The 25999-nt window shown below is 38.8% G+C and overlaps 1 protein-coding gene across 2 annotated transcripts in view; it reads left to right on the forward strand.

Annotated features, from left to right (window-relative positions):
- Positions 1-25999, forward strand: part of LOC128512881 (rho GTPase-activating protein 12-like) — a 136565-nt gene that overhangs the window by 84163 nt on the left and 26403 nt on the right. For both annotated transcript variants that reach the window (XM_053486368.1, XM_053486367.1), the window contains exons 3-4: positions 3309-3518; positions 12275-12379. In XM_053486368.1, the coding sequence (XP_053342343.1) occupies positions 3309-3518; positions 12275-12379 (315 nt within the window). The remainder of the gene's footprint in view (positions 1-3308; positions 3519-12274; positions 12380-25999) is intronic.

Here is a 25999-nt window from a genome sequence, read left to right on the forward strand (position 1 = left end):
ACACAAATTTAAGCTCTAATGAGACTTTCTTTTGCTTTACACGTGCGTCACAGTGTTATAGTAAACAGTACACACGTGCACAGATGTTGATTATACCAGTAAGAAACGAGCACTATGAACCAGCAGGGGAGATGATTAACCACAATTCCGCAGCGCAAGAAAGGGTAAAACTGTTGGCTCAGTTGTGATCACGTGTCACTTGGTGTCAAAACAAGAAGCGCATGTGCGATACATGATACTCGGTACTCGTAAACCAAGACTTGCTCGTTTTTCAAGTCAAATTTAATTAAAAATCTTTGCTCGTCTTGCGGAACACTCGCAAACCGTGTTACTCGCAATCTGAGGTTTCACTGCATTTATTTGAACTATTTTGACCATTAAACTATTTATTTTACTATTTTAGCTATTACTGTTTCATTTACTTCAAAATAACATTAAACCAATAACAATAAAACTTTTTAAAATATTGTTGATTACATTTGGGCTAAAAGAAATGTAACAGATGAGAACTCATGTCCATCAATCTGGTATACAGTATGCTGGAGAAACTTCCAGGTGGGAAGACACTGCTTTGTGTAGTTCAAGGACAAGAAAACCTTTAAAACAAACATCAACAGCCTCCACCAAAGAGTCTGGAACGCAGAGTACAGAATGTGGCACACAGCCATAATATATTATACTATAAGCGTATTATACCAAAGAATACCGGTTAGAAAGACCCCAAATAAAATACCTCAGCTGTTTAAACCATTACAGAGACATCACAGTCTGCGGTAGTTTTCAGAAATTCTTTACAAGGTGAGGCTGCATTGTGGACGGTGTTATGCATAGAGCGCCTGAGAATTTTCTGAAGCCTTATGAAATAGTGATTTGTCGTTCATGAACGATTCGTTCTTTTTGAACTAATCTTTTACGTGACTCAGATGAACAAGTAGTCTCGTAGAGTGATTCGTTCATTTTCTATTAGGCGCGCATGTGCAAAGCATCGCTAAATATGTGTTATACAGGAAACAGAAATGAGTAGTTACTTTTGAGTCTTTTCGGTCCTAAATCATCGTTTTTTTTGTCATGTATCTCCCATAGACGCTAGGCAGTGCAGTACACAGGAAACAGTATTGCACGGTTCTGCTAGTGAGTCCTCAAATCCCGAGTCGTTTGTTCATTTGTCGCGTGTAATATGTCCTGCATTGTAATATTTTCATTACTGAACCTATAGCCAAAATTTGTGTATGTAGACGTATTCGGGGTCTTTTTATTAAAAATGCAACATTTTATTTTATTTCTGATCAAAAGAACAAAATTAACAAAAAAAAGTTAATTTTGATGAACAAGATTCGAAGAACCAAGTCACTAAAATAATTCAAACTTCCAATCAGTATTATGAAATACAAGTGAAACATAAAATGAATTTACAATCACAGTACTAATATTACAGTACAAACTTACAATTTAAATTAAATGTAAGTTTCTTATTTGCATCGAATTTAAGCAAAGTAAATGTATACCTTTATATCTAGCCTTTCAGAAAACAGTCTGGGTGTGCATCAGAAAACGTTTGCCACATTAATGTGCAAAAACTATATAATAAACTTTTTAAGACTACCTTTTTTTTAAGACTAAGGTCTTTTTTTTAAGACCTTTATAAGACTTTACTTTTATTTAAGTGCACTCACAATGATGAAAAAACGTTATGATTTTGTAAATGTTTGGAAGCAAACAGGGTGCGCTGTTCTGTATTGTTTTTTCCGAACTTGAACTCGTCAGATAATGAAACGAAACTCCGTGTATACTTGCCTCACAGACATGAGAAAAAATATACTTATAGAAAGCGAAATATCTGCTTTTATATAAATATAATGTAAAAAAAAATGTAAACAATGTAATACATATGAAAAGTGATTTTTTTTGGCGCATCCACTGCTACGGAGACGACGAGATGCTCTGCTTGCTGTTTTTCCCGACGCATTCATAATCATTAGTCTACTTTTGCCGGTGCACTCTGTAAAACTTTATGCGTGCAGTTGAGCGCTGATTAGACTACATACAGTAGGAAATTAAAGAGGAGGATCACGATGCCGAATCAAAATTCTGAGCCCAAGCCTCATTTCCGATATGAGGCTGCGTTGGCCCTGTGTTATGCGCAGAGCGCCGGGAGATTTCATGAAGCTCAAATCTTCAAAATCGTTGATGCATTTTCTCTAAATAGACGCTATCTTTATTAACCGATGGAGGTTTTGAGCTGTATAACCATGCACTCTTTCCTAAACAACTCTTAAAACTACACTTGTGACACAATAACAGTAATATTTTAAACATTTTGCAGGCTGCCATTTAGAGAAACAAGAGAATAATTAATAATTAAACAGTTGTTGGGTCAAAATAACCTAACTAGGTGTTCATTTGTAAATGACCCACTACATCTCATATGACCCAACATGAGCAACCAGACAATGTGTTTAAAGTATCCGACATAACCCAGGTCTTAAATAACAATGAACAGATACAGAGATACGCTATATAACAGTTTATTCTTTGTACAAATAAAATTGTCAGCTAGTGAACTTGATCGTCTGTCTAAACAACATTTAACCAATAGTTTTTTTTTTACTCATTATTGTACAGTAAATATCTATAGCTCTGGTTCAGATTTTTCATGTTTGTTGTATAAAGTATTCATGTGGAAATTACCATCACTATTGTATTTCTTCGATACAACATTTTTTATAAAGCTGCGGCGAGGGAAAATGTCACTTTGCGCGGTCATTTTTACAATTGACGAATGCAGCTGATTTATTTTAGCCGCTGTCATTTTGCTGCGGCGGTAATAGGCATTCCTATTGAGTACCTACTGTATACCAAATACCCCCTTAAATTACCAAAGGGAATTTAAAACAGAAAGAAACAAAGCTTCTTTAATCTTTAAATATCAATTAAATTGAATTTTCTATAAAAGGGAACCGGAACTGAAAAACTGAGCTTCTTAAGTTTAACTAACTTCTTTTCTTTAGGTGCATTCCTAGATTTTATGGGCATTGAGGCATGGGAAAGTTCACATATTACAAAATCTTACATAATTCTATTTAAAGTGCAGTACAAAAACATTTGATCTTCTTTTTTTTTTAACTACACTGTTTAACTTTTCTATTTACTTTCCTTCATTATTTTTTTTATATCAGCTTCCAAGCTCCATTTTCAGTTTTTAAAACCTCTATATTTTTTATGTCTAATCTTGAATTTGTTTATTAAATCTATTGTCTGTGTCTTTTTGGAAGGCAAGGCCTGACTTACCTGTTTACACTTACCTGCAGGATTTAAAGATCTCTCAGTCATCTCTGCCTCCTGTACCCTCATCCTCCCCAATTTCTACACAAGCGGACTGGGAAACTCACAAAGATGCAAATGGTAGGCACTTCTACTACAACCGCACCACGCAGGAGCGTATGTGGAAACCTCCACGATCACGGGACAACCTTGGGAGGAGGGACGAGAAAAATGTCACTGCCACCATAGAGACTGAGGTACCTTTTACACAAACACCCATCGTAAGCCACAAATTTACCCCTCACTCCTATGCATTAGCAGTTCTAATTATTTAACACACACAAATACACAAATACTACCAAACAGTGAGCACCTACATAAACCTTTTCTCTGTCATTTCTTATGACCAGTTCTGAGCATCCCACACCCCAAAACCAGATGCCCAACATATTACAACCAGTCATACTGGTGAAATGCAAATGAAATACATGATGGTATACTGTATGTCTTATAGGCTATTTCTCATTAAAATAATTAATTTTATTTAATTAAAATAAATTTTAGTGTCTAATTAAACTTTTTCTAGGTCTTTTATTTTGTGCATGCAACGTAGGGCTGTAGCTATTGAATATTTTAGTAATCGAGTATTCTACCAAAAATTTAATCGATTAATTGAGAAATCGGATAAAATGTTATTTTGCTCAATTAAACAGCAATGTAAAATATATAAGAGAAACAGCGATTAATTGGTTTTCTTTACTTTTATTTTTTAAATGCATACAGCAATTTATCAAAAATAAACAGTCATTATTCACAATACAAGGAATAGCTTAAAGTTGACATTTGTGCATGACAGTGCCATACATTCTTATTTTAAAGCCTTTTTTAGATGCAGAAACTAAAAAAAGGTATTTCAAATGAGTTTAAGTATCAAAAAACTACGGCACACTGTTATGCGCTAAAATGCCTCATTGCTACAGACACCCCCCCCCCCCCCCATAACTTTATGATTTACAAATTAAAGCTTATAAAAGCTTATAAAATAAGCAATATAAAAAAGACATGTTGTATAGGGAAATTATATTATAAATTATATATTTTTTTCATATACAACGTATATTTTTAAATTGCTTATTTTAGAATATACTCGTTTCTTGTAATTTTTCATCATAAACAATATTTTTTGTATTACATGACAAATCCCTGCAAAATAAATGTGCCACAAAATTTGTATTACATGCCTTAATTTTTGTGTATTAATTTGTCACGTGCCTAAGGTTAATTATAATTGAACACCTGTTCAATTTCTCATTAATGCAATTATCTAATCAACCAATCACATAGCAGTTGCTTCAATGCATTTAGGGGTGTGGTCCTGGTCAAGACAATCTCCTGAACTCCAAACTGAATGTCAGAATGTGAAACCCAGTTACTGGGATTTTCACGCACAACCATTTCTAGGGTTTACAAAGAATGGTGTGAAAAGGGAAAAACATCCAGTATGCGGCAGTCCTGTGGGCGAAAAAATGCCTTGTTGATGCTAGAGGGCAAAGGAGACTGATTCAAGCTAATAGAAGAGCAACTTTGACTGAAATAACCACTCGTTACAACCGAGGTATGCAGCAAAGCATTTGTGAAGCCATAAATCACACAACCTTGAGGCGGATGGACTACAACAGCAGAAGACCCCACCAAGTACCAGTCATCTCCACTACAAATAGAAAAAAAGAGGCTACAATTTGCACGAGCTCACCAAAATTGAACAGTTGAAGACTGGAAAAATGTTGCCTGGTCTGAAGAGTTTTGATTTCTGTTGAGACATTCAAATGGTAGAGTCAGAATTTGGCGTAACACAGAATGAGAACATGGATCCATCATGCTTTGTTACCACTGTGCAGGCTGGTGGTGGTGGTGTAATGGTGTGGGGGATGTTTTCTTGGCACACTTTAGGCCCCTAAGTGCCAATTGGGCATTGTTTAAATAGAATTAAGGCAATTCTAAAGGCAGACGGGGGTCAAACACCATATTAGTATGGTGTTCCTAATAATCCTTTAGGTGAGTGTATATTTAATAATAATAATATAATATATTTGGTAATAATAATAAAAAGTTTTGATTGTGGTCTCCTAATATATTTGACAGAGATTACGTGTGTGTGTGTGTGTGTGTGTGTTTTTATTTGGGGGGGTGCAATCCGTGGCAGAGGGGAATTTAACGCATAACACACACATTAGAATAAATAACACTAAGTTGTGCAACTTAACTTTCCAAACTAAAAGTTTCAAAATTTACAGCTAAGGCATAACATACAGTAAGCCTTTACTGACAATTTCTGTCATTTTTTTTCTTGCTGCTTTCTTCTTCTTTTGGCTCGCTGATATGTTTTATCGCTCTCTTCCATTTTGCAGCCTGCAACAGAACGCTCCATTAAATCAATACTAATAGTACAATACAATAGCTAACTGTTTGCGTCTCCTTCCGCTTTTTTGGGTGGCATAAGCGCTTCTTTTTCGTCTAGGTTTAGTGGCGGCTTGCATCTGGAAGCGTGCTGTATCACGCCAAACAAATAATTGTGCAAAAACATAACACAAGCTTTTAAAATTGATTCAAAAAAGCTTTGAGGCAGAAGATTTTGCCTCGATCATTTTTTTGTAATCGAATTACTCGAATTACTAGAGGAATCGATTTAGCCCTAATGCAAAGCACTCTAGATTACTTACTATATGGTCATGGTTAGATAGTACTAACATAAGGATACGGGTGATGGAACAAACTTCATATTTCTATACCATGTTTAAAAATAGTTTCTTAGAAGAAGCATATATAAAAAAAAATAGCGGAACAAAACACTGAGGAACACCAACTTTCACTTTAATATGTGTAGAAAAGTTGCCATATACAGTACATGTACAAGGTGAAAACTACTCAAATAAGACCTGAGCCAAAAGAAGGTCTGGTTTCTTAATTAGGAGATTAATAACTGAGGGTTTTTTTTTAAAGCTCCCTTTCCAAGCTGTTTGAAATGCTATAAATTTAGTTTGATACCATTTCTGGCTTTTGAGCTGTCTTTTTTAGGGTGTGTTTGTGATCATTATACGTGGGTGCTATTTTTTTCCTCTCAGTTATTTTTTTTTTTTAAGCTCCATTATCTAAAGCAGATGTTTGCCATGTTTAAACATGTTTGTGTTATGATTTAGGGCACGGTTTCTCGAAAGCGTCTTATCGCTAAGTAGTTCCTAAATTGTACCTTAACCTCTCTCTTAACGTTATGGCGCATTTCCCGAAACATTCTTGCGCTAAGTATCTCTTAGGTACTGTAAGTCACTTAACTCATTCTTAGCGTAGTTTCAGCTCAAGACGCTAGTCGCCGCTACTGAGCAGCAGTCTTTATAAATCAGCGGCGTATGAAAGCACATTATGTCACGTTATCAGTCGTATTAATGATGGAATATACTGTAGGCCTGTTTAAGAATTTTATTTTATTTGATATCAGAACTAATAGAGCGACTGTTAATTAGCCTATTTCATAATGTGACTAATGCATTAAAATTGGCAATCACTTTTAATATTGTGGCGTGGGCGGGGTGGCGGCTGACGACCAGCATGCCTTGCGGGGATGTCGGTGTGTGTTCACCATGTTGGGGAAAGGTGTTTGGGTTGGTGGCTTCGGCCCTGTTTGTGTGAGGGGTGTGTGACGTGTGAAATGTGCTCCAGTTCAAGCTAGTGCTGAATTGGATGTAGGCTCCTGAGTGAAGGTGCTGCTCATGCCTTACATGCTGTGTGCTTAATAAAGTACTCCCAGCCATTGCATTGGGTAGCAAATAAGCTCACTCGTCTCTCCAGCATTCTTCCCGGCGTAAAAACGCTACATTGGTGTCAGAAGTGGGATGGAGAATAACGGGTTCGAGCGCACAAAGGGCGCCTCCACGCCTCCGAAACGGAGTTCGTCATGGTGACCAGGGACGGTCACAGCTCGGGTGGGGGCAGTGTGGCGTGGGCGGGGTGGCGGTTTACAATATTAAACAGGTGGCAAACAATTTGGCAGCGATACAGCGTGTTGTGCTAAACTGAAGTCGCACGCGTCCGGGTGTGGTTAATGTCAATTTTTCGTTTAGGCAAAACTTTAGCCCTTTTTATATTTACCCTGAGGTCGCTATTTAAAAAAAATAATAATAAAGTTTTGCCTTCCAAGGCAACAGATTATGGAGCTTCTTGCCCGAATCAGACCTGCGCTTGCCAGGCCAACGCTTCGTACTTACGCTCTACGTCCCGATGTCCAGCTGCTCGCTGCTGTTTGTTAAAAAAAAAAAAGTTTCATTAATCATTAGCCATTATCCATAACTGGATTTGCTTTTCTTTTGACACGTTTTATTTTATAAAATTTTATTTAGTTAAAATAAAACTTTGGAGTTTTAAACCTTGCATCCATTAATTTTTCGGAGTGATTGTAATGCTTACCCCTATTTTACCTATGCGGTTTGACTCGCTGTGAGATGCGGTGTTATCTTTATCTCACCTACGCGGTTTCGCGCAGGGGCCGTAAGTAGGGTTCATTATGATTCACCACGAGATTTTGCGCTGTGATTACGTTTCCATCTTTCCAGCGTGAAAAATTAAACGTTAAATTTTTTTGGCGGTCCTCGCGGAAGCTTGCAGACCATGCAGAACTTCGCGGACCGTCAGCGGGCAATCGTGGCAGCTTACGGTGCCTAACATCGCATCTCACCGTGAGTCAAACCGCATAGGTGAGCTGGGATATTAGGCACCGTGAGCCGCCTCAAGTGCCCACCCGACGTTCCGCAAAGATCTACAAGGTCCGCAAGCTTCCGCATGTTAAACATGTTTAATTTTTTTGCATGGTGAAATAGAAACGTAACCACGTCGCCAAAACTCGCGCTTAATCATGATGAACCATACTTACATGAAACCGTGTAGATGAGATACTGTAGGGGTATTAAACTTCTACTCTGTCATCTAAGTGCGCTATACAACCCCAACCACTGACATGCTTCACATTGTTTTTGAAGCTGGTGAAGAGTGTTATCAGCTGTTTGTCAATCAACTATGATTGTATACCCGGTTCATTTCACTGTCACTACAGGTTGTATGAAAATATGAATATATTAGCGACAGTTTGGTGATTTTATTTATATATTTGTCTATTATGGCATGCTATTGATAAGTTAACCCAAGTCGAAATAAACATTATTAAAAGAATTTAGTGCCATGTGCAAAGTTATCACTTTACGTGAGATATATCTTAAGAGTCTTCTTAGCTCGCGAATAGTGTGTGTTATCGAGAAACTGGGCCCAGATCTCTATATATGGAGTCAGTGTAGGTCTATAAAAACTTAGTGATTTAAAATTTTTATATTATTAAAATGAAAGATTTTAATAATATATATTGTAAATTTTCAGTAACTATGTTAAAAATATGGAGAGTTTGAACTTATATGTTACCCTGTATTTGTATGGAATTCTTTTCATTGAATCTCAATTTGCATGTTGCTGGGCTCTAAATGAATGTCAAAGCACTCTACCATACTGTGGTCAGTTTTGAGCGCCTCACCTTGGACTGCTGATTTGTTGGCCATGGATTTGGAAACATATGAAACAAATTGGTTTTAAATTTCCCGCAGTCTATTTGTTATAGTTTACTTTCCTTTTTTTTTTTTTTTTATAGACTAAGCCATTTTCTTTTGCACCCTTTATGGCTGTTTCTTCCGTACACTTTGTCTATACACGGTAAACTACTGCGTTGATTCGCTCTGTTGAGTGATGAGCCCACTTTTTTAAGGAAAAAAGTGCTAGATTGCTGGTATATTAATTATCCTCATTTATCAGAAAAGCATTAGGGTTGTCACTTGATTTTTGATTGGGGTCAGTTAATGGGGTCAGAATCATAGGTGATAACATAAGGTGAATGTGCATTCAATGTAATATCATGGCACAAGTTATATATATAATTATTTGGACAAAATTTAATTGAGATGAGATAGTGATCTAAAAAAATAAGACTGCGAAAATGTGATTATATATTCTAAACTTAATCAGAATGTTAGTATTAGACCTATAGTGAGACAAGCTTTATAAATAAGTCCTGCTACACACTAATTGTTTGATCCTAAACACTGTTGTCAGTCGGTATTCGGTTCTCAAAATGGACGTTAAAGACTTAATGTGTTTTATCTAAACAAACAACCAGGTTTAAAGAGAACTTTGCAGAGAAATTTAAAGTATGGCTCTGGTGGCCTGTAAATAATAATTTGCAGATTTGACAGGGCAGACTTATTTGTGGCTACATTATGTTGGTATAGAGCGCTTCAGATGTCATGTGTTTATGGGATGGTTAGAATATCATAAATAACTTCAACACCTCCTTGTCTAACAGTTAGTCATGGCTAATGTTTTTGGCATACGAGTTACCAAACCGCGCCATTCTGAATGCCAGCTTATATGTCCAGAAGCTGTTAAAAATGTTTTTGCAACGATGGAAAGCATGACAAAGGGAGCCACTTTCAGTTTCATTTTATGAGAAGCAGCCAGTGCCAAAAGAAATGGACACAATAGTACATATACATATTATATACTGTATGTACGAATATACATTTTTATATATAAGGAGCTCACTTAGGACCTGCGGGTGCGCATTGTGGCTGCCCACAAGTCAGGAAAGGGCTATAAGACCATAACTAAATGTTATAAGACCATATCTAAATGTTTTAAAGTTCCAGTGACTACAGTGCAAAGTATTAATAAAAAATACTAGACGTTTCGCGCTGTGAAAAATGTCAGAGGACATGTTTGGAAGCCAAAAGTGACACCTGTGCTAGCCAGGAGGATAGTGAGAGAGGTAAAAAAAGAATCCAAGGCTTGGCCTTTGCAAATGGTAATCTGGACAAAAAAGATGACTTCTGGTCTTTCTGTTTTACTAAAATTTAATGATTTAGCCTTCATTTGGCGTAAAAAAGCAAAAGCCTTTGGCCTAGGGTGACATTCCCACTGTCAAACATGGTGGTGGGAAACTAATGTTTTGAGGGTGTTTTTTAGCCAGTGGACCAGGGAACCTAATCACAGTTAACAGCACCAAAGAGATGACTGGGCAAAATTACCAGTGGAGACATGCAAAAAGCTGGACGAAGAATAATCATGAGAAAAATGATGGGACTACACAGGAGGAGCTTGTAAATGATCTCAAGGCAGTTGGGAGCATAGTCACCAAACAAACCATTGATAACACAATACGCCTGCATGGATTAAAAACCAAAATTATGAGACCAAAATTAAGCTCTTTTTCATCAACTCGACTTTTTTCGGAGGAAGAAAAATGCTGACTATGACACTAAGGACACCACATTCCCTACAGTCAAGCACAGAGGTGAAAACATTATGCTTTGGGGCTGTTTCTCTGCTAAAGGTACAAATTGACTTTGCTGCTCTGAGGGGCCAATGGATATGGCTATGTGTTGTAAAATTTTGGATGAGAACCTCCTGAAGATGGGTTGTGGATGGGTCTTTCAGCATAAAAATGACCCCAAACATACTGCCAAGGCAACTAAGGAGTGGCTCAAGAATAAGCACATTAAGGTCATGGAGTGGTCTAGCCAGTCTTTAGACCTTAATCCAATAGAAAATTCACGGAGAGAGCTGTAACTTCAAGTTGTCAAGCAACAGGCAAGAAACCTTAAACATTTAGAGAAAATCTGTAAAGAATAGTGGATCAAAATGCATCCCAAGATATGTGCAAATCTGGTAAACAACTACAAGACACCAGTTTACCAAGCTGAGACTCCCCCGCGCGAGGTTGTGCATGTATGTGCATGTATGTGCATGTATGTGCATGTATGTGCATGTATGTGCATGTATGTGCATGTATGTGACATGTGTGTGACATGTGTGTGACATGGGTGTGCATGTGTGCGCATGGGTGTGCATGTGTGTACTGTGGGCGTGCGTGTACTGTGGGCGTGTACTGTATGTATGTGTGAAAGTCCTCCTACACAGCAGCCCCTTCCCATCTTGTCTGCAAGCTTGTGTGTGTGTCTCCATGTGTCTGCGTGTGTGTCTTCGTACGTGCGCTTGGTTAAGTGAGAGTACCTATTGGAAACTGGTGTTTGAGTGTGCATGTGAAAGTAGTCCTACACAGCAGCCCCTTCCCCCACTTCCTCCTCTCCTCTCTGATCTTAATCACTACAGCCACGATTCTTTTTAAAGGCAAAGTGCAGGTTAATTTGTTTTATTTTTACTTATTTATTACTTATTTACTTATTTTGGTATACAAGCATGCTTCTGGAACAAATTATGTTCATAATCCAAAGTTTTACTGAATATACAGTGCGTGTAATATATAATTTCTCTCGGTTCTCCGGTTTCTTTCCACAGTCCAAAGACACAATGGAATGAGGCTAATTGGCATTTCCAAATTGCCCAAAGTGTGTTAATGCGTATGTGAATATTGACCGGAGGTCCTACCAAAGTTGTCCAAAAGGCAGTACAATGGTCACCATTGGCCGCCACCGTCCTTAGTTGGACGACAGAGGTTCCTACATAGATTGGATAGATGGATTTTAGCATTAATTGTGTATTAATACAGAAGATTTTTTAATTATGACAGAACAAATATGGAATTTTGTAGTCAATAAAAATGTGTTAAATAACCCAGAAATATAATATATACATATAAATATATTTTATATTTTCAATAGTTTTGAGTGTTGTGTGAAGCAAAGAGTTTCATTGTGCTTACATGTGACAAATAAAGGTTTTTTATATTGAATGAAAATACATGTTAAACATGTATACAAATTACATGATCATCTGTCTGTCACTAGTTATTGTATGTAGGTCATATGTTTGAGGGAGAGTTATTTAGTGAGACATCTATTTTTTGCTTGTGAGAATCTGCTTATAAACTGTTTATGATTTTAAAATGAATTGAACATGGTCTTGTAACTGTGTACCTGTATACAGTATGTTGTCATTCCGATTAAGTATAATTTTTTTTTTGATGCAGGGGAGTGGAAATATGGCCAAAACATGCAGTTTGGACAGAAGACAGCCAGCTCCCATTGTGAAAAAATGGAGGCATAGTACATATATTTTGGAGTCTAACAACAAGGTATTTTTACACACATATTAATACATGTTGGAAACACAATGCTTTTTCTCTGTTTCAGTCTGATATTTACTTTGATTAAAGTACTTAAATGCAGTACACTAAGTTAGAAAAAAAAAAAATTAAATGCTATTGAAATGGCAGTCGTTGTGCCGGTGATTAGGCATATCAATTGTGTCTGTCACTAGAATGTTTAGTGATTTATACTTAAGGAATAAATTAATACAATGCAGAGGAATGTGGGAGAAAAAAAGTTGCGTTAATGTACAGTTAACATGGCTTAAATGATGGTACACTCTTATATAGGTATGAAGAACCTGCTGTGTTATTGTTGGATAGGTGTGGAGCTGTAGAGCTTTGCTGCATGAATAGACATTCAGTGAGATTGGAGTTCATAAGCACCAGTCCTGTCTAATTTTAGGAAGTCCACAAAAGTCATTGGGAGTTTGGTCCCGACGACCTTTCCATCTTTTTTCCATAAGAAAAAATTAAAACTTAAATTATTAGTTCTACAACCCAAAAAAATAAATACATAAAAATAATTAATACAAAATATTAAGTAAAAATAAAACAAATTAACCTGCACTTTTACCTTTCAAAAAAGTAAAAAATAATTCCCGGCAGATAAGTGTTTCCATTTGTGCACACAGGCGCTGTGTATGTGTGTGCTAGAGTAAGTGGAGACTTTTGCTTTGAGCCCCTCCTGTCTCCCCCTCCTCATCTTACACATTAAAACTTTCTTCTCTCGTTTAAACACACTCACACACACACATTAATGGAAAGACTGTTGTTCTCTTGTAAATTATTAAAGCTTTTCCGCTTTTTTTTTTTTATGTTGCTCGCGTAACAGCCCGTTAATTCATGCTAGTGTAATGATGAGATGGACAAACTGGTCGATGCCCCCGTTTTTTTTTTTATGCATTGTCAGGTTATAGTACAAACTTTTGGGTGGATCCTGCACTTAAATCCAAACTTTAAAAAACTACTAAAGAACAAAACTCAGGCTCTATATCCTAGCTAGTGAGTTCATTACCCACAATGCATCTCCCGCACTGGACTACACTTCCGTGAACAACGGTCATAAATCAACGTCTCTCTCCCGCTTCTTCTTTGTCTTTCAGCTGTTCCCTTTCAGGGGTCGCCACAGCGAATCATTTGCCTCCATCTAACCCTTTCCTCTGCATCCTCTTCTCTCACACCAACTAACTTCATGTCCTCTCTCACTGCATCCATAAATCTCCTCTTTGGTCTTCCTCTAGACCTCCTGCCTGGCAGTTCCAACCTCAGCATCCTTCTACCGATATATTCACAATCTCTCCTATGAACATGTCCAAACCACCTCAATCTGGCCTCTCTAACTTTATCTCCAAAATATCTAACGTGGGTTGTCCCTCTGATGAACTCATTCTTGATCCTATCCAACCTCCACCTCTCCAAATTTTCCTCCACCTGTTCCCTGCTCTTACTACAAAGCACAATGTCATCTGCAAAGATCATAGTCCATGGAGACTTCTGTCTTACCTTATCTGTCATCCTGTCCATCACCAGAGCAAACAAAAAAGGGGTTAGAGCCGATCTTTGATGATCCTTGATGCAGACCCACCTCCATCTTGAACTTTTCTGTCACACCTACAGCACATCTCACCACTGTCTTACAGCTCTCATACATGTCCTGCACCACTCTAACATACTTCTCTCTCCCACTAACCTGTTTTATCTTAAAATTAGCAATAAACATCGCTAATGACACTCGTGTGAGCGCAGACTAACAGGATCACTGCTATAAAGTAAAACAAACTAACAAATGAACCAGCACCTTACCTCTGAAAAGATTTGCGACAAAGCAATATTTCTTTGGGGAGCAGAGTGTGTGTCTCTCGCCTTAATTTCTGTGCACACACATAGCCGGCACAGTGTTAAATTACGCTCGCGCGCGCACACACATACCGCAATCTATATGAAAATAGATTTTTAACCTCTGTATTGAGAATTTCTTTTGCTTTATTCGTGCGCACACATATGTTAAAAGAAACAGTACACACGCTGTACACACGCACTTTGGAACACAAAATAAAATATGTTTTACACACACAAGGGGTCACAGTGTTATAATAAACAGTACGCGCCTGCATGAATGTTAATTATACCAGTAAGAGAAGAGCACTAAGACCCAGCAGGGGAGACGATTCCGCAGCGCAAGAAAGAGAAAAACCGTCGGCTCAGTTGTGTAAACAACCGGTGCTCGTAAACCAAGGCAATGCTTTATTAAAAATCTTTGCTTGTCGTGCGGAACACTTGTAAACCGCATTGCTCGTAATCCGAGGTTCCACTGTACTTAAAAAGTAAGTTATGTGTGAACCGTTTTTTGTTCATTGAATGCACACACTGATGTCTGCTGTCAGTAATCCAGGAGGTTGTGGTAAGGTCTATTTCTATCACATTTTACCGCATGTCAGAGAATTGTGTGGTTCAAGGAGGGTTGCATGGTGTTTTGTATTGTTGAATAGCTTAGTGTAGTTTGTCTTTTTTGTACTTGTGCCTTGTCATAGGGTTAATATAATTAATTTTTACTGTCTAATGTGTGTGGTATGGTGTTGTGCAAATTTAAATTTACTACGAAATTAATAAAGAATTAAGAAAGAATCTTATCTTAAAGGCACTTGCGAGGTCAGAGAACATGACCCCCACTGCCAGATTTGTCCAAGTGGGGTGAGCCCTCAGTAGTAGATACATAATGAAATATTTAAATTGACTTGATGTTGAAATACAAACTGCAGGGTGTCCACTCATAGGACAAAGTTACCTCTGTTTTTGTTTTTCCTTTCATGTTTTGGTAATCAAAAAATGTTATTTGGAAAATCCTCAGCAATGGGTGGGAATTGCCTTATAATGTTTTATTCTTGAGTAAAAAGATACTTTTTCCCAGGCTTCCATAACTTCCACAAAAGGGAAATTCAGGAATGCTTCATTTAAAACTACAGATACTGAAACAGCATAAGGAAATAAGTCTTGCCAAAATACATGATTTTAATTATTTTTCAGGTTAAAAAAAGACATGTTGGTGACCTCCAAAACTTATGTTAACTTGTCTATAAAGAAGTATAATATGTAAGTATAATCAAATATAAAATCCCTTAATTATTTGATTCCCCCAACTGTTGGCGACAACTTACTGAACTATACTATTAACCAATATAGTTAAAAAATTCAGACAGTGGAGCAATAGGCCACTGAACACAGTTTTTGAGAATTAAATTTGTAACGATTGGATTTACTTAAACCACTAGTTACAATGCTACGGGGTCGTGAATCTAAATACGGGTTTATAAATATTGCATCCCCGCCTACGCCACACTGCCCCCACACGAGCTGTGACCGTCCCCGGTCACCATGACGAACTCAGTCTCTGAGGCGTGAAGGCGGTCAGCGCTGGCGTTGTGAATGCCGAAGTCCATTTTCAGGGGTGGGAGGAGCACAAACATTGTCCTGAGGCGGTCCGGCCTCCGCAGAGTTCGATGTTTCGCCAGCGTGCGGCTGATGGAGAGCAAGACGGTCTCGGTGGGGCACAACCACTCACGCCCGCCCCGCCAACCGCACCTGGTAGACGACATCGGAGAGCTGGGCAATCACTGTACAGGGGCCCATCCAGTGGGACATAAGCTTGGGCGAGAGCCCCCTTTTCCTTAGGGGGGAATACACCCATACCTGCTTTCCAGCAGCAAAGTCCCAGCCCCGGCTGTGAGTGTCATAGACCCGTCGCTGCTTAACCCCGGCGTCCGCCGAATGTTTACGCGTCAACTCATGGACCTGAAACTGTTTATCCTTCAAGGAACAAAAGTAATCTAGCCCAGGCTTCATGAGTAAATCCGGTTGGGGAGGTGGCTTGAACACCAGGTCCATGGAGATGCGCAGCTCTCGTCCGAACATTAAAGCAGCTGGCGTTAGCTGCGATGACTCCTGTACCACTGTGCAGTATGCCCAGAGCAAGAATGCGTAGGGTTTGACGACGCTTGCCTCGTCAGCTGACGCCGCACGGAGCTGTAGCTTGCTCCGGCGCTGGAACTCTTGATGAGTCTGTTCCAGAATCCGCTTCCGCATCGAGATCCAATGCCAGAATTCTCATCTTACCGCTCTGCTTTGGTCGCTCCACTTTACTCGCGCTGGCTCCATCAGGAAGAGGTTTTTTCATCCTACTTAGCTGCTCTACTACTCGCCGGCCTACTTGGATCTTCATTAGGTCCTCTGTAGTGCGCTCCAACTCGGTATTCTCCGTCCCACTTCTGACGCCAATGTAGCGTTTTACCGCTAAAAGGACGTTGGAGATACGAGTGAGCTTGCTTGCTGCCCAATGCTAATGGCTGGGAGTACTTTATTTAGCACACAGTCATAAAACAGCATGAACAACACATTCACCTCGAGAACCACCAATTCAGCCTAAGCATGAACTGGAGCACATTCAACAGGTCACACTCTCACTTTTTTTTCCCCCCGGCCTGTCAGTAACACAGATAACACATGACAATGCGTATGTGTAGCTATGCTATCATCATTCACCTTTTTTTTAATTCATTAATTAGAATAGGATAAAAAAACAAAAACAGAAGAAAAAAAACAGATAATTTGCTTCCATACCTGCTGACAAAAAGAGAAAACAACAGAGGACCCTCTTCGCTCCGGCGTGGGGACAGGAAGACCACCCCGGTTCCCCGCAGCAGCAAAGAAGACCACCAGTCCCGACCACGACCGGGCGGCCAGCTCATTCTCACAGCACCCGGCCCCTGACAGAAAACAGAGAATAGGGCGTGAGAAAAAAAAAAGGAAGACCCCATGCTTCACCCCACCCGCATAAATGTAGTGTTGTTGTGTGTTGTTTTCAAGTGCTTTAAAACAGGGGTGCTTTAAAACAGGGGAGGGGCACCCTCCACAAGCTTGTGTCAGCTCCCCTCCCCAGAGCCCTCAATGTCTATGTGCAACTTAAAATTGAGAAGTGGGTACTGGCACCAGAGGGAAGGGTGAATGAACAGACCGCCCCTTGGATGCCATTTGATGTGCCCACCCCCAAGGCCCTATATGTATGTCTCGTGACAGTAAGTAATGAGAGTGTCCAAGTTGTAATGTGCGATTGAGATGCAGGTGGACTCATTTTATGCTCTACATTCTTGCATTTAATGCCCTTAATCACTGTAGCCTGTCTAAATGCTGCGGCTAGTGGTTCAATAAAAATTGCAAACAGTGAGGGGGAGAGGGGGCATCCCTGCCTGGTGCCCTTCTTAAGACAGAAGCTGGAGGATGTTTGGTCATTTGTCCTAACACATGCTGTTGGAGAGTTATATAATATTTTTAGCCAGTTTATAAAAGAGTTTTTAAAACCAAATTTGTGTAAATTTGCAAATAGAAAATTCCAGTTGACCCTGTCAAAAGCTTTTTCTGCATCAATATTGTCATTTGAAGGTTTTAATTGCATGAATAGTCTATCAAGTTAAGTAATCTACGTGTATTTGTTGAGGAGTGCCTCCCTTTTATAAAACCAGTTTGGTCAGGATGAATTATGAGAGGAGTTATCTTCTCAATTCTTTTTGAGAGAGCTTTGCAGATTATTTTAATGTCTACATTAATAAGGGATATTGGACGATAGCTGGTAGGCAATACAGGGTCTTTTCCCGGTTTTAGCAAGAGACTAATGTTGGCAGAATTCTTATTTAGTGGAAGTCTACCATTTTCTTTGGTTTCCTGCAACATTCTGTAGAATGTTGGTGCCGGAATTGCTCAGAATTCTTTATAGAATTCTATATTTTCTTTATAGAATTCTGCTAGAAAGCCACCTGGAGCCTTTTTAATGGGCATACTGTTCAGCGCTTCCTGAAGTTCACCTGATGTCAGTGGGGAATCCAATGCCATCGCTTGATTGTCTGATAATTTCGGAAGAGTTATATTGTCAAGAAATTGGTCAATTTCGTCTTTAGATGGGTTTATCTGTTTATTTGTTGGTGCCGGAATTGCTCAGAATTCTTTATAGAATTCTATATTTTCTTTATAGAATTCTGCTAGAAAGCCACCTGGAGCCTTTTTAATGGGCATACTGTTCAGCGCTTCCTGAAGTTCACCTGATGTCAGTGGGGAATCCAATGCCATCGCTTGATTGTCTGATAATTTCGGAAGAGTTATATTGTCAAGAAATTGGTCAATTTCGTCTTTAGATGGGTTTATCTGTTTATCTATTTACAGATAAATATTTGTAAAAGTCCCTGAAAGTGTCGTTTATTCTTTCAGGGTCATATACTCTATCCCCAGGAAATCTTTAAGAGCACATATAGTTGTTTTTTCTTTATTTGTTTTTAACTGGTTCGCTAGGAATTGCCCTGATTTGTTACCATATTCGAATTTTTGCCAGTGAAGTCTTTGGGCTAAGAATTGAGTTTTTTTTTTATAATAATTAATTCATTTAATTCTAGTTTTGCTTTACATATTTTTTTCAGCATTTCCTGTTCCTGGGAGGATACGTAGGCTTCTTTTAAAGTTTTTATCGTTTCTTCTAATTCCTGAATACATTTATTTTCTCTTTTCTTTTTATGCGATGAGAATGAGATTATTCTACCTCTCATCACAGCTTTGCCTGCTTCCCAGAGAACAGATGCTGATGTTCCAGGCAAGTCATTATAGTCTAAATATAAAGCCCACTCTTCCTTAAAATATCTAATAAAATCGTCATCTTTGGGCAATGATGTATTGAATATCCAGTTTTTACTTGGAGGAGTGGTCTACCTATTTACTAGAGTTAGAGAAACAGGAGCATGATCCCCGACAGCTATAGGGTGTATCTCTGTGTCTGAAATGTCACTCAGCAGTGAGCTGCTGACTAGGAAATAATCCAGACTAGAGTAAGAATGATGGACATGTGAAAAGAAAGTATATTCCCTACGGCCGGGGTGAAAAGAACGCCAGGCATCGCAAAGTCCGTAGTCGCTCATGTACTGTTTAACTATATTTGTGGATTCCCAATTGCGCTGAGTTCCAGCTGTACTGAGCCTGTCTATTTCTTTATTTAGTAAAAGGGTTGAGGTCTCCCCCAAAAACAAGTGCACAATCTAGGTGTTCAGAGAGTGCGGTAAAAAAAAAGTAAAAAAAAAAACATGGGTCATCAACATTTGGACCATATATACTAACAATACATAACTTTTTGTTAAATATAGATAATTTAATGATTAGATATCGACCTTCTGGATCTATAACTGTGTTAAGTATCGTGAAATTAAGATTTTTATGCATTAAAACTGCTATCCCCCTTTGCCTAGAGTTATAGCAGGCTGAGAACACCTTAGGAAACTCAGTTGTTTTAAGTTCATCTGTAGTTGTGGCAGGTCTATGTGTCTCTTGTAATAAAACAACGTCTGCCTGTGGTTTTTTAAGCTGGCTAAATATTTTTAAACCTCTTCTCTCTGGAGCCAGCTCCATTCACATTCCATGTGACAAACCTCATTGCGCCTATAGATGTGTGTGTAGCTAATGCTGCTCGCTGAGTGTGATGCTCAAATGAATAAGATATGAACGGGCGTGTACGCGCTTGTGTGCGAGTATGTCCGCTGTATGCTGTGTGCGCTGTAAGGTCGAAATGGTTGCGTTGACGCTGAGTATATATGTACATGGTCGGGCCATGTTGATGTGTAATATAGGGTGTTGTATGTGTGTGAGTAGTAAAGCAGGTGATCAGTGCAGTGAAAGGAGTTGGAAGTAAGAAAGACATACAAAGAAGCAAGCAGAGAGGAATGCAAGTAAAAACTTGACAAAAATGAAAACATTGAAACAACATTTAAACGCTGCGGAGACTGACGGTATCGTGTTTATGATATCGTATTAAATTAGCGAACTGACATAAATAGTTAAATATAGGTGAATGGAAGACCAAGCAAGGAAAGAAGAAAAAGAAAAATATAACGGATTCTTATCTGGAGTGGTGTTAGTATAACCAGGGAGTGCTACTGAGGTTGTGGTAGAGCTGCCCGTCCACGTAGAGCTGGTCCACGGCGATGACAGCTCGGGAGCCCTTTTGGATGAGACTGCGTCGGATTGGGAACAGAATTTTGCGTCGCTCCAGGATCTCTTTACCTGCTCTTTCTGCTTGAAGTAACCGGATTTGGCCACAATAGGACGCAGCCTCGGGGCTCCAGGTTTCTTCGTTCCCATCCGATGAACTCTTTCGAAGCAGATGTTTTCCACGGTGTCTTGCGGAAGCTTTAGGTATGTCTTGATAAAGGTTTTAACCGTAGCTTCTGCGTCCTCTCCTCGTTGTCCTGGCTGTTCATTCAGTTTTTCTTTCAGTTTTTCTGCCAAGTCTCCGGCGTCTGACGTCACCTACAGCATTTCCGCTTCCCTCTCCGTTGAAAAGGCCTGGTTATACTAACACCACACATACACTTAACAAACACACAACATGGCCAAAGCCACTAACTAAAACACCCTTCCCCAACAGGGTGAACACACAGCAACCCCTCCCGCAAGGCATGATGGTCGCCAGCCGAAGCCCTGCCTACGCCACAATATCACGGTATTCCGGTATTGAGCAATCGTAGCGGAACAAGTAACGACGCAACAGAAAACCAATTACTGAACCAAACCAAAGTGTATTAAATGAAACAAACCAACAAACAAACAAGGTGCACCAAAACCAATATATACAAAATATATACAAATATAAACAATGTGTGTGATGTATGCGAGTGTGTATGTATGAAAGTCAAGAGTCTGTGTTATTGTTATAAGTGTACGGGAGAGATGGCTCAGTTGTAGATGTTAAGTCCGGGAGCACGAGAAACGGAACGAGAAGGGAATTGTAGGTGTCCACAAAGATTAATCCAACAAGTAAAAAAAGTAATCCTTTGGATGCAGCAAACAAACTCTCTCTCTCTCTAACAACAGCGCTGTGTACATTCATCTCTCACCCCGACATGTTTGCCGGTTCCGCTTTTAAAACGGATTTCATGACCCGAGTCAGCATCCGGGTTCCCTCGCGCAGCGATCGTGCATGCTCACGAGAGCTTAACCCGGTGACCAAACACTGTCTATGGGGACAACTAAAACCATTTAGGGTTCATTCCCCTGCGCAGGTGAGCTTTATCAGCTCCTTAATTATTCTCCTTCGCTATTTAAAAAGACCCTTTATGTGGCCGTGCTAGAATTGATTTAGAGGGAAATGGTCTAGACTAATTACTAGGGATGGTAATCACCTGGGATCACCTGATATGATTATCACTATACCAAAGTGGCGATTTGATTTGTATTGTGATTCTGTTAGTATCACAATATTATTGTATATTACTTTATATTATTGTATACTATTGCAATTATATTATATATATCTTATTCAATAATTTTTTTTTTTATTTGTTGCAGTTCTAAACAAATTTAACAAGTTTGCTTCCACCACATAGGATGCTGTGCTACATACTGCTAATGTGTGAATAGTTTAGAGTTTGCCACATATAGGATCATACAGAAACTGCATCTTTTTACCCCGTAAATACAAACATGTCTAAACTAAAAAATAATTTATAAAAATCGATTCTGAGGTGTGGCAATAAATTGCTGTGCAAAATAATTATGATGCATCATTGAATAAATTTTTTCCCTCTGTCTCTACTGATTAGTCAATTCATTTAAGTTGTACAAAATATTTACTTCAGAATTTGTCCTGGTTTGTTTTTAGGTTTCATTTATTTTGAATTCAACTTGTAAACATATAAAATATTAAACATTGACAAACTAGCCCTGATTTATTGAATACATAGAAATGCATATATTTTACAAAAATATAAAAAATATAATAAAATGGGAATTTAGGCACACCAAATTGTGAACTGTTGTAAAGTTTAAAATTTTGAGGATGAATGATCAAGTTACAGAACTACAGAACAATCTGTAATTGTTAACAAACGCTTCTGTTATATTAATATAAAATTTTTTTGACTTAGGTGCTCAAATACCTATTTGACATAGTAATTCACAAATGGACATGCACCTATGCTAAAAATTGTAAACCCCTCCATGATTTCTAAGTAAGAGGACTTGCAAAATCACAGGGTGATCAAATACTTATTGACCTCATATATATATACACACACACACAGTATTTCACAAAAGTAAGTACACCCTTTACATTTTTGTAAATATTTTATTATATATTTTCAAGGGACAACGCTAAAGATATGAAACTCTGATAGAATGCAATCAGTGTACAGCTTTTATAATGGTGTAAAGTTTATGTCCCCTTAAAATAACTCAACACACAGCCATTAATGTCTGAACTGCTAGCAACAAAAGTGAGTACACCCCTAAATGAAAATGCCCAAATTGTGCCCAATTAGCCCTTTTCCCTTCACGTTGTCATGTCACTCTGTTAGTGTTACAAGGTCTCAGGTGTCCTTGGGGAGCAGGTGTGTTAAATTTGATGTTATCGCGCCGCCATGGTAGACCAAAGAAGTTGAGTGCACGTGCTCAGCGTCATGTCCAGAGGTTGGCTTTTGAAAATAGACGTGTGAGTGCTGCCAGCATTGCTGCAGAGGTTGAAGGGATGGGGAGCCAGCCTGTCAGTGCTCAAACCATATGCCGCACACTGCATCAAATTGGTTTGCATGGCTGTCGTCCCAGAAGAAAGCCTCTTTTAAAGATGGTGCACAAGAAAGCCCGGAAACAGTTTGCTGAAGACAAGCAGACTAAGGACATGGAATACTGGAACCACATTCTGTGGTCTGATGAGACCAAGATAAACTTATTTGGTTCAGATGGTGTCAAGTGTGTGTGGCGGCGACCAGGTGAGAAGTACAAAGACAGATGTGTCTTGCCTACAGTCAAGCATGGTGGTGGGAGTGTCATGGTTTGGGGCTGCATGAGTGCTGCTGGCACTGGAGAACTACAGTTCATTGAGGGAACCATGAATGCCAACATGTACTGTGCCATACTGAAGAAGAGCATGATCCCCTGCCTTCGGAAACTGGGCTGTAGAGCAGTATTCCAACATGATAATGACCCCAAACACACTTCCAAGACAACCACTGCCTTGCTGAAGAAACTGAGGGTAAAGGTGCTAGACTGGCCAAGCATGTCTCCAGACCTAAACCCTATTGAGCATCTGTGGGGCATCCTCAAACGGAAGGTGGAGAAGCGCAATGTGTCTAACATCCACCAGCTTCGTGACATGATCAAGGAGGAGTGGAAGAGGATTCCCGTGGCAACCTGTGAAGCTCTAGTGAACTTCATGCCCAAAAGGGTTAAGGCAGTGCTGGAAAATAATGGTGGCCAAACAAAATATTGACACTGGGCACCGTTTGAACATTTTCATTTAGGGGTGTACTTACTTTTGTTGCCAGCAGTTTAGACATTAATGGCTGTGTGTTGAGTTATTTTGAAGGGACATAAACTTTACACCATTATACAAGCTGTACACTGATTACTTTACATTCTTTTTTTATGTATGATTTATTTATAACAAATACACAACACAAAAATAAACAATCAAAACATACAAAAAACACAATCACACAAGACATTAGAAAGATACACTACAATAAAAAGTTATGAAGAAAATTACAGAAACAATAATATTGGAATGAATAGCATTATAAGGACAAGTGAAACAGAGAGTACTAAGGGGGGAAAAAGAATAAAAGAAAAAAAAGGGGGGGGGAGCACAGACATACATGCCAAAGTCTTCCTAAACTACTGCAGAATCGGTAACCCGAAGAGATTCAACATAATTAAGAACAGGTTGCCAAAGTTTAGAAAATTTAACCTGAGTACCACGTAGTGAATGTTTAATCTTCTCCAACTTAATCAAAGTAAGGGCATCTTTTATCCAGAGAGATTGAGTTGGGTTAGAGCCCTTCTAGTGCATTAAAATAACACGTCTTGCCAGGAGAGTAAGAAATGCAACAAGTACAACAAAGTAAGAGGGCATGGAGTACCCACTGGGTAAAACCCCAAACAGGCTAATCAAAGGTTCTGGTAGGATCTTAACTGAGGTAATGGCTGACAGAGAGTCAAAGATAGATGTCCAAAATGAGAATATAACCAGGCATGACCAAAACATATGGATGAGATCAGCAGGATCACAATGACATTTATCACAGTTAGAGACAGTGCCAGGATACTGTATATACGAGCCAGTTTACTTTTGGACCAGTGGACTCTGTGCACCACTTTGCACTGCAGAACTCCATGACCATGACGAGCACAGATAGAAGAGGTACAGTATGTATTCTTTTCAAGACTAGCTGCCAAACCGAAGGACTAATATCAATACCAAGGTCTACAGACCATACATATCGTAGACCAGGGGTCGGCAATTAAGTTTGGCCTCGGGCCAGATTTTTTCCAAGCCATTACATGGCGGGCCACAACCAAAACATTGGCTAATTTATTGAATTAATTGGGTAGGATGAATAGTAGGCGCTCGTAAAATGACAGAACCGAGATCCGAGATAAACTGACACATCTAAGATGAGATCATCGTGCTAATTACGATCCGATTGTCTACTCACTGATCACAAGCCCTGCTATTGGTTGACGAAATGGAAAAAGAGCGGCTCCATTTTTTTGTAACACGTGTTATGCGCAGAAATGCCCCCCTGCCATGGATTGCCCCCCCACATAATCGCTATTAAATATTATATTAGAACATAAATTTATAGATTAATGCTTTACAAATTACATGAGACAATAAAATAAAATAAGCAATATGAAAATAAATATGTTGTATATGAAAAAATAGAAATATTAATATTTTTGAAATACATGTATACTTTTATATTGTTTGTTATAAAATTAGTTTCGGTTATATAATTTATCATTATAAAATAATTATTTTTATTATATATAATTATTTATTTGCATATTCATGACAAACCCCTGAAAAATAAATGTGCAAGATGCAAGGATATATGCAAGATCCTTTTCTTTTCCCACGTTAGTCAGTCCGCGTCAGTCGTGCTCTTTAACCAATCAGATGTGACCTCACCATTTCAACCAATCATAACCCACCAGGAGCGCAGGCTAAATCCTGTTTACATGAAATAAACCTGCTTCCGAGCAGGTTTAAGCTTACGGATATGTTGCTATGACAGCAAATGCGAGAAGCGCATCAAAGAACGAAACAATCCAAGATCAGGACAAATTCACATCAATCAAATCCAGCTAACTGAGTTAGAGACAGACGAAGAATGGACCCCTGGGTGCTCGCAAAGCACAACAAGACGTCATGTGTTTTTGCATGTTGAGCGTTCGCTCTGCACCTCGCTGATGCGCTTATTCACCCTCGTATCCAGATATAACAAATAAGAATTTAGATCGATTGAAATATTTCTGTTCTGAAAAATGAGGTTTCCAAACAAAGAGCTTTTTTGAAACTGTCAGTCCGATTTAAAAAAAATATCATTTATTTATTTTCATTCTCTAGTTTAAACAATCTCACGGGCCAGATGTTTTTGCTTGCGGGCCACATGTGGCCCGGGGGCCGCTAATTGCCGACCTATGTCGTAGACCATCTGAAGCAGAAGAATTAAGTGATAAGGCAGTAGAGTACATTTCTAAGATCGCACCTTTAAGGTTAGGATCCAGTTTAAGAACATAATCAAG

This window comes from Clarias gariepinus, chromosome 25, assembly GCF_024256425.1.
Source record: "Clarias gariepinus isolate MV-2021 ecotype Netherlands chromosome 25, CGAR_prim_01v2, whole genome shotgun sequence".
Lineage (NCBI taxonomy): Eukaryota > Metazoa > Chordata > Actinopteri > Siluriformes > Clariidae > Clarias > Clarias gariepinus.